At 37.0% G+C, this 18064-nt stretch overlaps 1 protein-coding gene across 7 annotated transcripts in view; it reads left to right on the top strand.

Moving 5' to 3' along the window:
- CNOT2 (CCR4-NOT transcription complex subunit 2) overlaps positions 1–18064 on the top strand; it is an 85528-nt gene that overhangs the window by 56947 nt on the left and 10517 nt on the right. For all 7 annotated transcript variants that reach the window (XM_084491993.1, XM_084491990.1, XM_084491987.1 and 4 more), the window contains 8 exons: positions 2428–2494; positions 5630–5777; positions 6390–6572; positions 9382–9461; positions 10707–10832; positions 13347–13471; positions 15054–15174; positions 15286–15442. In XM_084491993.1, coding sequence (XP_084348119.1) covers positions 2428–2494; positions 5630–5777; positions 6390–6572; positions 9382–9461; positions 10707–10832; positions 13347–13471; positions 15054–15174; positions 15286–15442 — 1007 coding nt within the window. The remainder of the gene's footprint in view (positions 1–2427; positions 2495–5629; positions 5778–6389; positions 6573–9381; positions 9462–10706; positions 10833–13346; positions 13472–15053; positions 15175–15285; positions 15443–18064) is intronic.

The following is an 18064-nucleotide window of genomic DNA, read 5'->3' as shown; positions in this document are numbered from 1 at the left end:
TGACTTAGAGCCACTGCTTTTAGTACACTCTTGGAGAACTTTAATCAGCCCATTAGGGATCCGCTGTATTTCTTCTTTCTTCTGGAGGATTAACATATTTAGGATATGGAGGATAACATGACTTTAAAACGAGTTGCTTGACGTGCTGAATTTGATACGTGGCCTTTATTCTGGCCTTCCATGAGGGTTGCTCTCCGAGTCCTTTTGAATTTCACTTTTCCTATAACAGCAAATGGCGCAACGCATGTGACCTACTTTGCAGTGTTTCAAAAGGAAATCCAATTTGTTATAAGCATTGTTCCTTAAATGTTATTCGTCATTTCTTTTCTTTTAACTGTTTTTTTAAAAAAAAATTAGTACTCAGTATAGAAGAGAGGGGATTTTATGTTCCTCTCTTTCAAATACTTTAGTACCTCCTAGGTCTGTGATTATTTATGTATGCAAGCTGATGTTATAACTGCAAGATTTTTATGCTGAGATTTGTACCATCTTCTGCTTATTATATCACATGCTATCACTGCAAGTTTGGACTAACCTAAGCAGCTATTCTTGTGGGATTTTCTTTTTGGTCTAACTGTTTTGCTTCTCTCTCTGAAAGCGGGTAGTAATTCGGTCTGCTGCTTGTGCCTTGGTGCCTGATCGGCTGTTAGGTTGTGGTTTTTTGTTTTTTTTTTTGGTCAGTCTGTCTTTTGAGGTCTGTCAAACTTATTTTTCCGTGGAATTAGAGTTTGCCATCCCTTGCAGCACATTCCAGGCTTTCCAACTTGTCAAATGTTAATGTGTTTGTTTTTCTAAGTGTTTTAAGAAAGGAAAGCAGAAGTAAAACTGGCGTAAGAGCTTGTTTAATCGGTGTTTAACATACGTGAGTTTGGTAGCTTGGGCGGGGAGCGTGCTTTTGGAGCCTGTCTCCCCCGTGTCCCCACTTCACCACACCTCGGTTCATGTCACAGAGCAGCCGTGGTGTGAATCCGTCTGATTCCTTTGGAGCAACGTGAGCTGGAAGAGATGCTCCAGCGGTGCACCAGTCATATTGCATTCACTAATGGGCAACTGGTGCACAGGATCAGGTGTTCTAATTAAGGCTAACTCCAGTTAGAAATGTATACAGTATATATATTAGGCCTTCAGGCAGTCTTTCACTAAGAAGGAGGAGCTTAGATCCACGCTGGCATGTATTTCAGTTATTGTTTTTCTGCAGAAAGTTTTTGTCTTAGTAGTTCAGCCCTCTTATATGTGCAAGCGTGTGTGCTTATTGCTGTGGTTGATTCCTACAAAATGTGTGCGCAGTGTTCAAAGTACACGGGATTGTGTAGAAGTTTGAGGTAATATTTCCAATATATTTTCTGACAGCTTATAGGAATTTTCTACTATAACTTTTCCTCTCATGCCTATGTATGTATTCAAAAAATCATAAATACTTAGTGTAATTTATAAACATCAAAACCACTCCTGATATTCAGTGTCTACCCTGCAAGTTTTACTTCTCATTTCTGCCATCTAGATTTGACTCAGGTATAGACAGCTAGCTAACAAATCCAGTTTCTAAGGTTTGTTCCAGCGTTATATCTGTCAAGTTTAAGTCAACAAAACACTTTGCAGTTCATCACAGTGAAAGGGATTTTGATTGGAATTTTTTTCTCTCAAGATGAGAAAGGTTGAAATCCCATTACCTGGAGGAATCCAGGTATTCCTGTTTTTTTTTTTTTTGTTTTGTTTTTTATATATATATATATATATATATATATATATATATATATGTATCCTGGAATGGAGGCTTGCTGAAGGAAGCTGTGTAATCTGTTCTAATGCTTAACTATCCTTAAGATTGCAAAGTGTTTGTTTTGTTTTGTTTTTTCCTGAATCTCCTGTTCCTCAAATATATTATCAATGCATTCCACTTCTGCAGCAGCATGGAGAGTTCCTTCTTTTCCTCTCACAGTTGTGACTGGTGTCAGTGTCCCTACCTTAGTTGCCTTCTTTTTGGCAGTGTGCAAATCTCAGTCTTTATTCATGGGTCATGTATTTTTAGATCTTACCTTTCAGATACTTACTCTTGAGAGTCTGTAGTTTATCACATTTCATGTGTGGTGCCTGGAAGTGGGCAAAAAAAGGTTTTAATGGAAATACCTGGTAATACGCGTTATTTCTAAATTATTTCTCTATCTTCCTCCTCTGTGCTAAGTGTTGCAAGTTAAAGAAAGTCTGTTTTTATACATTCCAAGTCATAGATTTTCTTATTGACATGTAATGTGCTGTTGCAGTTTGTATTGTGCAGATATTTTAGGGAGTTTCTAAAACTTGATGATTGAAGAAGAGGGGGTTTTCATTTGCTTGATTGTCAAAAGAATGTGCTATTGCAAACTTTCAGAGCAAGGTAACATGATATCTTTGTGTCTTTAACCTTTTATTCTTTCTTTTAAATTTTAGATGCTGGCATCACCATCAACATCAGGTCAGCTGTCTCAGTTTGGGGCAAGTTTATACGGGCAACAAAGTAAGAACTATTTTTCTTGATTTTATTAGATATTCTAGTTTCACGCACTTTAGAGAGAGAACTCTTAGCTCTTTGGGCTTTTTTGCTGATTGTAAAGGCTGTCTGCTTGAGTGTGTGTGGTTTTTGGTTATTTATTTATTTTTGCAAGATAAACTTTTGCATTATCCATTTTTTGCAGTGTTTAGCACGCAAAGTGTCATGTATTGACACCATATAGCTGTTAAATATCCAAGGACAGTAATCCTATTAAGAGTGTCTGTGATTTAACTGGCTCTGAAAAAAAAAACGATGGAAGGTGAGCTAGGCCAAAATGAGCCTGCTTCAGAAAAACACATAAGGAATAGAAGAAAACAAATTATAACTGATATTTGATGCTCTGCAGGAGCAAATTAAGTCTTGTCTATATGTTTGGCAGCTCACATTTGGCAAAGAATTACGCCAGTAAGATTTGTTTCCTTCTGTTCCGTTTTCTTTCCATCTATTGAGGATTTTTTTTCCCATATCTGCCAGTCTTGTGTATACTGTTGCTGCTGAAGATACAGAGAATTAGTCACAGTGTGCAGTGCTGGATCAGACCTAAGTGCCAGAGTTAAGAACTGAACCTCCCTGTAGTCGAGAGGGGCACAGGCAGAGTGAGTCAGAGCACCTGAGTTAGATAGAGTTACACAAGTAAAACAGGTTTGTGAACGCCTTTCATCACTGTGCTTTTGAATGTTTGCAGCTTTCTAGCCAAGTGCTTCCCACTCAGATACTAAGGAAAAGTGTCTTCAGGATATTTTAGAGTGTGGATTTTTTAATCGGGACAAACTAAAAGCTTTGTCTCTTAGGTACATGACCTGAGGTAAAAGTTTTTGTTTAGGCTTTCTTCAAATAGTTTAAAATTTATAGTGATTTTTGACCCTCTCAGAGGCTGTTGATGGGTGACCACATTACACCAAGTGGTTTTTGATTATGCTATTGAGACCTTATAGTCAGTTTCTGGCCAGTCTGAGAGTCAGGTTTGGATCTTGGCTTGGGTCCTCAATGTGGCACTGCTGAACCTTTCAGGCTCAGCTGTTCAAAGATACTGAAGTAGTGATTTATTCTGTTTGTCACTGTTATTTGTTGATTATTTTTATTGGCAAATTTATTTTTTCATGAAACTTGGCTGTTCAGCCAGTTGTATGTTCTTTCTAGGACTTAATCTCACGTGGAGACATGCATGGCTGAAAATTAGGAAGTAAATATCGTCAGGGCTCATTTTCTTCCAAGTACTGAGAAAGAAGGGGGAGTAAATGCTTCTGATTAAATATTTTGGGGAAAAACAAAGCAGCTCATGTCCATATGCTTTTAAATTGGTAGGTGTCAATCATTTAGCACAATGTTAAACTTATTTTCTAAGCACAAAACAAGCCACTTTGTTGATCAGGCTGTGATGTAGCCCGTGTAGATCTCTTGTCTCAGATTAAAAATTGCGAAAAAGGGAAGCATAAGGAAGATTTTTTTTTGTAATGGTGAATATTTCAACTGCCCGTACTTGCCAGATGTAAAAATATATTAACAATACTATCCATAAAATAAAATAAATCTGATCTAAAGAAAGCCAACATCAAAAAAAAAAAAACGTTATTAGTGAAAAACTGGCTTTGTTGGAGCGAGTACTTGACAAAATTAACCTAAATGCAGTAATTATGTTTTTCAGTGTATTGTCTCTAGTTTCGAAGAATGTATTTTCTTTACCATTTTATTTTTAAAATTCCACCTAATTGTTAATTAGTGTGGAAATATTTATAACACGCTCATTGAAATTATTCTGATGCAGCAAATTGCCAAAATATTTACAGCAAGCACCTTGATACAATCAGCAATTACTGAAGTCTTGCAAGGCTTGTTACAGTGAGTCACGCTACCTCTTAGTCTGGGTGTAGAGAGAGAGAAATTCGTGGTATCAAAATTCCTCATTGCACACTTTTTAGGCTGCAAATTGTAGGGTAAAACACTGGGCAGGCAGTGCTGCAAGGATGGGAGCTGAACAGCTGCGGGGTTCCTTCAGACCGTGTCTGTACCAATAACCTGAGCGTATGCTCTGTCCGTTCTTTGCATTCCTCGTACTTCATCATGTCGTACGCTGGCATATTCAGCTCTTCTGAAGGGGTGATCTATCATCAGAGAGTGCTGATCCCTCCTAATTTTTCTTTCCTTTTGTCTACCACATAAGGTTTTGAATTCCGAGTCTACCTCAGCAGCTTTATGCTAAGGTGATAGGGCTGTTATTTATAGCTCTCAGGGTTTATATGCAAGTGTACTTCTGTTGATATGTTGCACTAAATGGCTTCTTTTGTCTTTGGACATCACTCTGAAACTTCATGAATACAGAAAAGCAATGTGAGAATGATGACAAACTTCATGAAGTTTTCTGGTATTTTGAGACAGAGCAGCCAACTGGCTATTTTTTGTTGTTCTGAGTTAAGGTGATTTACATATGGATATATGGATATGTATATATATTTAATAAAGTGCAAACTTTATTGCACCAAAATCCTTGTGTAGAAAATACTCCTGATCACAATGTTCAAAGAGCAGAAAAAAAAAAATAACAAAAACCCTGCTGTATGCTTATAATTGCTAATTGAGGGCAGTTAAATTCCTGCTTGCTTTCGTTCCTCAAAAAATCAAATCTAACTTGACCATAACTCTTATCTAAAGGAAACTTAAAGTTTACGAAGAAGTTTCCCGAAAGGTTGATTTTGTTGTCCTGAAAGCAGTGTTACTTAAAATTCAAAATTTAATTTTTTATTATATATTTGCAAAATGGTACTTTTTTTTTTTTTAAAGATGATGTATAGATCTCCATGTCCTCATCAACAAATCAAAACTCTTCCTGTTCTCTTCAGTATACATCCCAAAGGCAACAAAATACTGTTAGTGACTCAGAGGCTGAAATTGCTCAAGTTTCACAAAAATGGGGCTATCTGTGTGATAACGGGGCTTCTACTATGCAAAGAAGGACTTAGCTTTTACACTGCACTTTTCCTTCAGTCGTTGCACTTTTTTTAGGTTGTCAGCGTAAATTGTTTCCACCCACACCTACCTGATGGCTAAGACTTTGTTCCGGATTGCTATATATCTCCACCCCTCTGAATTTTTTTTCAATAGGTGCACTAGGCCTTCCAATGAGGGGAATGAGCAACAATACCCCTCAGTTAAATCGCAGCTTATCACAAGGCACTCAGTTACCGAGCCACGTAACGCCAACAACAGGGGTACCAACAATGTCACTTCACACGCCTCCATCTCCGAGCAGGTATTTATTGATAGCCAATGTTTCTGCAATTGTGTCTTTCTGCAGGGCACTTATTAAATGTTCTGCATATTGTGCCTCAGCTACTTTAGTCTGATTAAATAAAAAAAAAATATAGTTTTTATTGACCGCTGTCTGTGTTAGGTAAGTAATACTGTAAAACAGTAAGATAAGGCTTACTGTAAAACAGTATTTTGGTATGTAAAGGACAGTTTGCTGGCAAATCCTGCTTCAGAATGTAAGAGACCGGATTTTTTGGCTATTCTGGAAATTGAATGGTTAAAGTTTTTAAATGGATGTCATACAGTCTGAAAATATTAAGGTAGTAGGTCTGAAGCGCTCTTTAATACAGAGCTGTAACACCTTTTTGAATGCATAATACTTAAGTATTTATCTAAACCTGACTGAGGACTTGATTAGTACACAATGGGTCATCTGGTGTTTCTGAAGAAATCCCAAACTACGTTAATTATAGAGAGTAACCCAAACAAGCTGTGTTGATCTAAGCATAAATTAAGTTGCAACAGCTCGAAGTTCATCCTATGTTAGTAATTTAAATGAGTAACCAAATAGTATTGTATAGATTCATCTCTATGGATGGTTTTTCTCTTTCAGGGGGATATTGCCTATGAATCCTAGGAATATGATGAACCACTCCCAGGTTGGTCAGGGCATTGGAATTCCCAGCAGGACAAACAGCATGAGCAGTTCAGGGTTAGGCAGCCCCAACAGAAGCTCTCCAAGCATAATATGTATGCCAAAGCAGCAACCCTCTCGACAACCTTTTACTGTGAACAGGTAAGGCTGTTTGGTCAGACCATCCCTCTACAGCCATGGATGGACATCCTCATTCTTTAGTACTCCTCTCAAAGTCTGATTTTTATCCATTAGAAGAAAACTTGAAAGTGCTGCTTTGTGTGTTCCAGTCAGTAGTAAGCTTTGAAGCTGCTTTTAATACTCATATGGACTTTTTGAGGCCTTTCAGCTAAATTCTGTTTCTGACTTTTGAATTTCTACTACTACCTATACAAAATTTGTGATGTTTCTATTGGGTTCCTGAGTTTGTTCTGGAAACATACCCTGATTTTTGTGTATATCCTTCCATTTTAAGACTATTCATCTATGAGTTTGGGAAGAAGTAAGGCAAGACATAATACAGAATAACTACTTAACAATAACAATAATAGTTATTCTGGAAGAATTGTTAACTGACTTGGACACAATAGGGACATTGTATTTTACTTCTTTGAATTCTGGAATAACATGGAGAGCAGTGGTTTACCACTCATTTAAGGATTTGGTGTTCATTTGCTGCTAGAAATTTCTCAATCTTTTTTTCTATCTTTGGGCAAGATTCTGGCATCAGAAATCATTGGGCTTTAAACTATGATTTGTTGGTATGCTTATGCTTAGTTTATATTGATTACGTTGTAGTAAAAAGTGTGTTGATTCTAATTACATATCACGTAGTCACAGATTCGCACAACTGACTATTTTCCAGGGTTCGTTCCCCAGCCTCGTGATCCCTGTGCTCTCAGTTTCTTCCTTTTTCTCACTTCAGGTCCTACCTGCGGGACTGACTGCTACACTGAGCACAAACGTGCTCATTACAGTCAGATGCTACCTCTTACCCAATCTAGAATTTTACAAAACAGATGAAGAAAAATGAATGTCAAAGTTATCTGAAACTTGGCCAATCTGTTCAGTTTTGGAGCTTTGCATTATGATATAGGCATTAAATAAAACTTCTCTTAATCAAAGTAATAGAGATTTGGTGGTAGTAGTTTGTGTTCTTGGAGCATGAGAAGACTGCATTTTGCCTTTTCTTTCCTGTGATGTAGCAGCAAGCAAAGGAAATGATAATTTCAGAAGATAATTTTATATTTTAAGATATTTTTGAAACTTGAGCATCACAAAAGTTTGAAATGGTAATATATTGGAAAACCCTACATGAAGAGCATAATGAATTTGGGGATTGATACGTATATAGAGGAAGTACTTGTTTAAACAACATCCAGCTGTAGGACAAAGATAATGAAATCCTAGTGTGTAGGAGCGTTTGAATTAAAATCCTCATCTTTCACTGTTTGCATTGTATGGTTCATGTTAATGCTGCTACAGTTTTTACAAGTAGAGAAGGACATATCACTGGAACAATGACAAGTTCTTATTCCACAGTTTATTAGTCTGCAAGTGTCAAAATAGTATATATCCAATGGTTAATTTGATTAAATGGTGAAATGATACTTGGAGGGAACAAAAAGTTTGTTCCCTAGTGAGATGTGCATGAGTTACGTGACTTCCATGAAGTATTTTGTGAATTAATGCCTTAGTTGGAGCAACGAATGTTTTTAATACTTTGAATACATAAAATACTTCACTTCGCCTTTCTTAGTCCTATCAGTAAAAGATGTTGGAAGCTGAGATGATGCGGGTTAACAAACAGTTTACAAATAATTGTAGGGAAGTACGCATCTTGTGGCCTAACCCCTTTCTTATCCTTTAAATTCTTGACCTGGTTATTTCTAATTGCCTTAAAAACAAACAAACCTTGTATGAGAAACATGGTCTGCTATCAAGCTAGATTATATACCCTCAAGATCAAATTGTGTCCAGTTGGTGCTCTCACTAGGTCTAAGATTCACAGAGGATACCAGCAATGTATTCCTTCCAGTGCATGAAATGTCAGAGATCTGGATGTCCTTCAAATGCACCATCTTGCTGGAGCAAAGCAGGATAGGACCATTCCTGACTAACTGTTCCCTTTTTTGATGTCTCTGCCCAAATTGAAGCATTTAGGGTTATTGCAAATTGAAATTAAATGCTGCAGATTTGGAATTGTGAAAAACTCATATGGATAAAATTTCCACTAGGAAAACATTTGGCACTTTTATGCACAGAAACTTCTAAAATATCAACTTACGTCCTGTTACAGGGAGAAGTGAGTGTTAGGGTTTCCCATAGGGCAGAAATTCCAAATTTCACTCAGTTCTGGGCTACCTTCTCAACATCTTCAGCTTGAATAGGACAGAGCAGATCATTTGTCAGACCTAATTCTTAGATGTCTTCAAACATTTTTGCTTGACTGTATGAAACTTCATTTTAACCGGTGTCCTTGTGTGGCAGAAACCACACCAGTGTTCCTGATACTGCCGTGTGTACATTGTGGTGATTGCACATAATAACTTCCAGCTTTTAATTGAGTCTTTATGAACTTGATCGCTTCTGTGATCCAGCTTACCACCTGCAAGCGAATACTTTAGTCTGACTTTTTGCTAGTTTATTTCCTGCTGTTTCGTTTTTCAGCGTGAAATTTTTCAGTAATGATCACGTTTGTCATAGTTTGTTGGTTGACAGATATCTAAGATACGGTGGCTATTAAAAAATTCAAGTTTTGAAGTCATTCTGGTTGTATTGATTCAGCAGTGCTTGCTCAGAAATTTCAAAAGTATAAAGGAAAGTAATTAAAAAATGAGTTTAGGCTGGTAGGTGTTGCTTTAGCTGAAATAATTTAAGTGTCTTAGGCTTTTTTCCATAATGCCTTCAGCTGGGAATTAGGAAGCCTCAATACCTTTTTCTCTGACTTCTTGGATTTTTTTTTTCACAGTATGTCTGGATTTGGGATGAACAGAAATCAGGCGTTTGGAATGAATAACTCCTTATCAAGTAACATTTTTAATGGAACAGGTGAGTTTACTCACATTTATGCTGATTTTGAAGTACAGCAGAAAGATTTATTTATTTATTATTGCATAAGGCTGGTTGGAAGTACTTGGAGTGCAGTTGTTGCACAGAAGCGCTGCCCTTACAAAATAACTCTGTGATCTTCAGCAGAGTCTGTAACCCTGACGTTAATGTGGGAAAAGTATTTTGTTATTTTAGTTTGAAGATTCAGTGGAGATACAAGTGTATTAATGGTTGGTTTGTTTTTTCTCATGGCGTAACGCAACATAAGAGCAGTGTTATGACACCCAGTGTCACTACTTCATGCCAATGGATTGTGAGCAGATACTCACTGTACCTCACATGACTATAAGTTACACCTGGTTGGTTACAAATCCAAAATAACCTACGGAATCAGAAAGGAAATCAGAGAAGAAAAGATTCACGTTCCTATGAAAGCATTACAGAGGATAAACACAGCAGGACAGCGCTTTTAGAGACCTCAAACTCCTTTTGAGCAGCTGCTTTATGAAGTGATCCTTTCAATCAGCTGTTTCAGTTGTGATTTTTCCCAGGAAATTACATTCTCACCTGATTTTAATGATTCGAGAGAGGGAGATGCTCCTGCTCGCTGGTGCTGTAGGCTCATGGGTGCTGCAGTTTGTTGGTGGCCACCCACCCGGGGGCACCGCTGATGTCACAGCACGGAAGGCTCAGCCGAGGGGTTTGGTGTCCCCGGCACCTTCTGATATCTCCATGGAGCTGCCCTGCTCACCTTGCCCATGTCGTGTGTTCGCCATTACAAAAATGTTTCCCATGTTACTTGTCCTGCGTTGGCACTGCACCTGCTTGAGCTTTATCGTGTCTTACCTTTCCTAAGGAAAAAAGAGCTCCTTGATGCTGTTGCTGATATGGGTTATTATCTTCTCTGAAATCTTTCCTTGACGGCTCCTTACGTTTTAAATGGGCTACTTATCTGAGTCCTGTGGTTTTGCTAGTCTGCCTGGATTTTACACATTCAGTTTTTAATTCAAAATGAGCAAACCTTGTTACTAAATCCTACAGACTTGATATTGTTTAAATAAAAACTTGATGCTCTTTCACCTAGTCCCGTAACACAGAAGTTGTATTTATTTGCGATAATTATAGTAAGAAAAAAGTTGAATTTGAAAGAATAAATTATATCTAACATTTATATTGCATATAATGAAGTCCTTGAGTAAAAAAATAAATAAATATGGAAATTTAAAATGTCTGCTTTTATTATAGATGGAAGTGAAAATGTGACAGGACTGGACCTCTCAGATTTTCCAGCGCTAGCAGACAGAAACAGAAGGGAAGGAAGTGGCAATCCAACTCCATTAATAAACCCTTTAGCTGGAAGGGCTCCCTATGGTAAGGTTATATAATTGAAAACTCTTTGAATGAAATATGTATTTGCTTGTTTCATCTTTTGTGGGTTTTAAGACAATGGGTAGCCTTTTCTAAAATGCCATCTCCAAAGTCTGATTTTTTTTGGAAATAAACCATCAGTATATCTCTATGACTGGAGATTTCCCTCAGTTTTTTGTAAGTATTAGGACTTAACTTGTTTTAGATTCACCACCAATAGAGGCTGCTGGGGTTTTCAGTCTGTTTGATAACTCTAAAGCTGCTCAACCTCAAGAAATGTCTTGAGCAATAAGTTGTTTTCTAGTTGCATGCATACAAAACCTGTTGAATTCTGAATAGTATGTTTTAGAAATAATAATTATTAGAGATATTTTTGTAGCAGTTATAAGCATACCATTTACTTTCATTGTTTATTGATAGTACTTGCTCTAGCACTGTTCACTGTCACTCTTATGATGACGATCAGATTTCAAAAAAAAATAGCCTGTAAGCATCAACTATTATCAGTCAGATTCCAAATCTGTGTCTTATATAACTCTTGCTGAACAGCTTAAAAAATAATAAAAGGAAAAACTTAAGGGTGGATACAAATCTTGCTATTTGGGTCTGGAAAAAATTTAGGTAAGTTTAGCATGAAGGACAAAACTTTTTTTTTGTTACTGCTTTAGTAGACTTTGACATGCATGTTGCATCAGCTGCTCTGAAAAGTTGCATTTATAACTTATTTTCGTGACACTTGTCAAATTTCCAACTAAAAATACCTAAGTCTTTTCCATCTAAAAAAAGCTAGTGTTTTTAGGAGATAGCTCCAATTTTAATTGGAGAGAAATAATAGATACTGCGTTATCAGGAGAAAGTAGCCTCATGGATTGGGTGTAACCAAGGCCCTCTGCTTAAGATAGCTGTGAGAAACAGCTAAACAAGTTAAACTGAAGTGCTCCTGAACACAGGCAAAAGTCACTCCCCAAATAAAGGCTCTGGAAAGTCATACTGAGAGTGGAGAGCTAATATGGCTCGTAGCTTACACACAATTTTCTCTTTCCTCGAGAGAAGCCTCTACTTAGAAAAGTGATGGAAAGTAGGAGAGAGGTCCACGCAAGTGTACTTGGAGCGTGGGTCTCGGGTTTAACATTTAGCAGCATTGCTGCATTAAAAAAAATAATAATAAAAAAAAATAACCACTTGCTCCTCTGCTTACAGCATTTCCCCATTTTGGTGCTACCATACCTGTTTGCGTGACTGTGTGGTGAACCAGGCAATAAAAGTCTGTCTGAAAAGTTTCCTTCAGCATCTGCTAAGTGCAGGGGATAGGTGTCGTAGAAAAAATTAAGACACAGGGATATGAGATGCACTGGACGCTGTCTCCACCAACAAAAAGTGGAGAGTGCTTTTGGTTGTGGTGAAGAAAAAGGTTTGAAACTCTGAGCAGAGGCATAATTTCGTCATGCTTATCTTATTCAAGAAAATAAGCCTTCAAAAGCTTTTTATGTAGAAGGAAAAAATGCAATAGAGTTAATTCATTATTCTACTCACCCACTGGAGAAAATTGTAGTAACTCTGGATTAAAAGGGGTTACAGCAGAAACAAGATTAACTCTTTTTTCTTAAAGGAGCTTGGACCTTTAACTTAAGAATACTAGCCAAAGTCACACATATTGTCAGCTGCTGAACCATTTTAGATCTTACCCATCTATTAAGAGATACTGAAAAACAGGCCCTGGACTTCCCTCTGCCATTGCTTACTCGTCGTGTAGTTTGCAAACAAGTCACTGTATCACTTATCTCAGCAATGAGTATTTGCCCTTGGGTGCCTGGTGTGGGTTTTTTGTTTGGTTGGTTGGTTTGGTTTTGAACTGGCATAGAAAAAATGTTGCTTTTCAGTAGTCAGAATCCATGTTCCAATGTGACTGGCCTACTTTTTTTAAATTAGGGTCAGAGCACTGAGAGTTGCAGGCTAAATGCTTTCAGTTTTCATACTGAAAGTAGGAGTCGGTCTTATGTCACAGGCAAGTATTTCATTGGTGATATGTTCTGTTGCAAGTCAGCTGGGCATCGTCTTAAGAATACCTGCTTCTAAAGAGATTATGCTAGGAAATTCTACATACAATTAGGGGATAGAGGAAAAATGTGCAATCACAAAGGCTGTACATCCTTCCTCCATCAGTAGATTTCCTTAAACACCACTATAATAATGCCTGTAAAGATTGTTTAATTATTTAGAGGTGCAAAATAGGTGCTTTTTGTGGTAAAAGTTTTGGGCTTCGTTCTTAAAGCGGTGAATTTGTCTATGAATTTAACCCAGAGTGTTTCTCAGCTCACACTTAAATAGAGGCTTTAGTCTAATCTGTGTGGATGTTGTAAACGAATATGCTTTGTTTTGTTTTACCCGTTTTCTTTGAAAGTCGTTGCTGCTGTACAACGTGCACATAATGAAAATGCGCAGTAAGCAAGATCAACAGCAGAAAATTCTTTTCTTAGCAGTCATTTAACGTTATTCCTGCTTTCATTTTGGTGATAGTTGGAATGGTAACAAAACCAGCAAGTGAGCAGTCCCAGGACTTTTCAATACACAATGAAGATTTTCCAGCATTACCAGGCTCCAGCTACAAAGACCCAACATCAAGTAATGATGACAATAAATCTGTAAGTAAACCATGAAGCTACTCTTATTTCAAGTGTTTGTGCTTTTCGTGATGGCTAAGTTACAAAAGGCACAGTGGAATCTTAGTGGAATTCACAGTGGAAATTTATAAGAGTTTCAAATTTGCTCCCCTAAATTAACGAGAAATCTTAAATAAGCAGGTTTTCATCTGTGGCCATGTAGATAGTATTTCTCAGGAAGATCTTTTGTTCCAACAGTCACTGTAACCTTGCTGTCTTAGCTTCATAAGAGTTCTGTGTATCCTTTTGTATTTGGAGCGGGGCTCAACAGGGAGGAACTTGCAAGAAACTTGTTTTCAATAACTGACATAAACTTCTTTTAAGTTGAGCAGTTTATAACTTCCTTTTCTACCAATTCCAGCTCATTTTTCACCGTTGAGGCCTCTCATCAGTAGTAGTAATTTACACATTATAACATCTTTTTTCAAAGCTGTCAAATCCTTTAAATATTAGGTGTTACAATATCTAGTCAAGGTAAAAGTCTTGATGGGAAAATGAAAGCACAGGGAACAAGCTCTCTTAATAGAGACCACTGTATTCATGGGTATGTTGTAGACTAGTTGGATACATTATATATTAAATATTGCTGCAATTACTGTGTTTTTTTCACTATGTACTCTGAAAAATTGGGAATAATTTCTTTTTCTTACAAATGAAAGGTAAATACACTAAAATTTGGGTGGCAGAGAACAGTGTTCTACAGAATTTAACAAAATGTTCTAGTTTACAATTGTTTTATCGTTTATAATTGCAAAAATGTGTTAATCGGGGTGCCAAAAGTACTGATAAGTAGATATTATGTGCAACTACAAACTCCTGTGAAAACTGAAAAATGTGACTTCAGAAAAGGTGGGGACCAGGTGGGAAGCCTGGTCCACAAATTTTGTCACCAGTTTTATGGTATGGAAAACATTCTGATATGCTTAGAGTTGAATACAGTGAGGAAAAAGGGAGTAGATGTGATTATACTGTATTACTGCAGAGTTGTTCTAAAGCACATTAAAGAATAAGAAATCAGGGTTATGGAAAATGCCTTTTGTCAGTATATGAGCTCCTGGAGAGCAGGGAGAGTTTTCTTGCCAGACAGTGTTTACATCTCTTTCTTGATAGTTGCAAAGGTGCCAACTGTATGTTGTTTGCACCTGAAATTGGCTTCAGTTACTGTTTATTGCTACATCGTGGAGTGTAATGGACTGCAGGAGCAAGACTGTCGGAAAAATACATGATGTGATGAGTCCAAAATACTTGCTAACCACAGGCACTTGGGATATCCATTGTGTATTCAAACACAGGTGTAAAATATTTTCTTATCCTTTTATATTGCAAGCTATAGGCTCATTAATAGCCCTTTTTGAATGGGAGGTATATTTTAGGAAGTGTTGAATATTTCATAAGGTTTGTCAGCAGAACACAGGAGTTTCAGCTTTGTTCCATTTTAGTGCCTAATATGTTAGAGTGACCTGATGTTCTACTGTTCAGAGCTCCTGACCAAAAGATACAGTTAACCAGTCTTTCCATTCTGGATTGTTTCCATCATACCAACTCTACCAATTATTTTTAATAGAATTTGAATACATCAGGCAAAACATCATCCAGCACAGATGGGCCCAAGTTTCCTGGAGATAAAAGTTCAACTACGCAAAACAACAACCAGCAGAAAAAAGGGATCCAGGTGTTACCTGACGGTACGTATTGTTCCACTTTGTCCTCTTCAGAGGTTTTGGCAATCTTTTAGAACATCATGTTGATCTCTCCCCTTCTTGAAAGGAGAAAATTAATTTGTTCTTCTTGCCCAGGTCGGGTTACCAACATTCCTCAAGGGATGGTGACGGACCAGTTTGGAATGATTGGCTTGTTAACATTCATCAGGGCAGCAGAGACAGATCCAGGAATGGTACATCTTGCATTAGGAAGTGATTTAACAACACTAGGTCTCAATCTCAACTCTCCTGAGTAAGTTTCTGGTTTTTAGTACTCTCTTCAGTTTTGTTTTTATTATGCTGTCATTGATAATAATAGGCTCACTTAGCTCACATAAGTATCAAACCCACAAGATATTTTGCCAAATGAAATTTGAAAATGTAATGACAGTAAAATAAAACTTTTATAAACAAGAGAATTGTGCTTCAAGGCATACTGAGATCTTGTTTTGCAAGCTTTCAATAAACCTAGTGGCTTTGTTTATTCTCCTAACTCCTTCAGGACTTTCTTCAAGGAATTGACAACAGTGTATTGTTAATAAATTTCATGTATACATTATTTTTCAAATAATACTATTCCTTGAGGATACCTGCATTTAGATGTCATTAATTTTGGGGTAAATATTAGTACATTTACAGTGTTTACTCTGCACCAAAGATGAAAATGTAGTGTTATAGTTCCAGTCATTCAGTTCACCTAAGTTTAGTCATCCAGGCTTCCTTTAGAGGCAGTGGAGAGAAAAGCAATTGGTGACTGCACGATGGTAAGAGAAGTTCTTAAGATAGTAAGGTGAATCACCAGCCTAGAGTGCTTCTTTTTCTCTACCTGTTACATATGGAACTTAGATGATCAGTTTCGGGAAAAATGCCTGTCTTGGGGACTGCAGTTGTGTGAGATAAATTGAATTTCTGGTACCCTTTCAGCTAAGACTGTGCTGTCATGACTCTTTTAGAGTCTTGAAGAATTTTTTACCTTGCTCTTTGAGGGAGTCTCTGAGGGAGACTATAGGCTGCTGACTTATTTTAATCTATGAAGATACAAGTGGTAGGAAGCACACCTAGTGTTTACCACATCCTTTGCTAAAATCTTTCCGTATCCTGATCTACTGTGTTAAATTATGTAAATGGATTTTTTCATTTTTTTGGCAAATAAAAAGCAGAACTCAGTCACTTACCTTACTTCCATGGTAGTGCAGCTACAAGCTTTCACTGAGATCATATTTGTGCAATTGCACAAATTGTGGGAGGAAAAAAAAAAAACAAACAAAACAAGATACTTAGTTGCCTTGGATAAAGAGTTGTGATGTTTTATTTCAGCAGAGATTGTCATTGTATTAGGCTTTTTGGCAGTGTAGTATGTGCATCCTAGGGTTTCTGTATAATATATATATAAACAAAGGCCTAACAGCATACATACACGGTTTGTGTTTCATAAATTTATGCACAGCTGCACCCTGGATATGTGAGTTTAGGGAAGACATGAATGGGGATATCAAGGTGAGAGGGAAGTCACAGGAAAAATGGCTCCTGATCTTTGCTATCTTGAAATTATTGGCGTTGAATTGCATATTTCTTTCTAGAGGTATAACTTTTAACAATGATAATTTCTAGAAAATGTTCTTACGTTAGACATCCTTTGCTTGGTTAACAAATTGTCATTTGAAAAACTAAAAGCTTTACATGTTTTTTGGATTTTTTTTCTGCCTTATGACGTACTTCTGATGTTAAAGCCACCTATACCGCTTAAACACTTATAAATGTGCTTTTAGAAACACAATTCTAGAATTCTGTATATATTTTTATTTGAATTAACCCCTGTAACTCCTAGTTCTATAAATGTTTTCTGTACAGGTAGGTTAACACTCAATTCAGTTGTTGAAAGAATGGTTATGTATTGCCTGTGCAGTCCTAATTTCTTTGTGAAGAGAAATGCTTTTCGTTCCTTAAGACAAATTAATATTCTGCATGAGCAAAACTGAAAATACAAATGGCAGTACTTCATTTAATTCTTTAGAGATCATGTAGTAGTTCACTCATTTTCAGAAGCATTCTGAAATGTTAATCAAATAGGTTGTATGCTGTCCAATACCTCCTTGAAAAATGTTAAATTAGTATAGTTTTATTTATGTCACATAGGGAACGCTGTGCACAGACCCTGCAGTTTTTATTGTATTAAGTGCAGTTGGAGTCTGTAACAATCCTGAATTCTTTACCCTAGGAAATGAGATCTCTAGGGCATGCATGATGTGATGGAGCTGCAGGAAACTCCTCTTCTTGGGCAGTGCCTCTCTAGGCTTCCTGCAGAATATTTTAGTGATTTTCAACATCTGCAAATTTCGCTCCTTCAAATTCTATAGCACAAGCTTTTGCTAACACGAAGATTAGTTAACCTAGAACAAGATTAACACAGTTTTATCAGTGTAGTTTTTGGCCCATGTAACTCAGCTGGGAGTTGGTTTTGCTCAGGTAGTTTTGTAGGCTTCAGCTATTTTGTAGCAACTATTAAGCCTTTGACAAGAAGGAAGCAAAGATTTAATAGAGAGTACCATACACAAGTTTCATTTCCACAACATGCAATAATAGCCTGCTGTTGTGGATAAGTGAAAGTACATTGCAGCTGCACGCCAAAAGTGTATTTTACTTGGTCCTTTTTTCAGTCCTTTACCTGTTAATTGGAAAACTCCATTCCGTGGTACATCAGTCATTGTAGCAGAGTTAGAAGATTCATAATATTCTCTTTATTGAACTAATGACTTTAATGACATGTTAGTAAAATCTATTTGAAAGCAAAATATTATGTCTTCATAAATTTATTTTAATATTGTACATGGGGTTCAGTGCGTTTTTGTGGTCGGAGAAATAAATTAACTGTTCC

Source organism: Aythya ferina (genome assembly GCF_964211825.1).
Source record: "Aythya ferina genome assembly, chromosome: 1".
Lineage (NCBI taxonomy): Eukaryota > Metazoa > Chordata > Aves > Anseriformes > Anatidae > Aythya > Aythya ferina.
The sequence above is the reverse complement of the archived record's forward strand: the minus strand, read 5'-3'. Positions and strand labels throughout refer to the sequence as shown.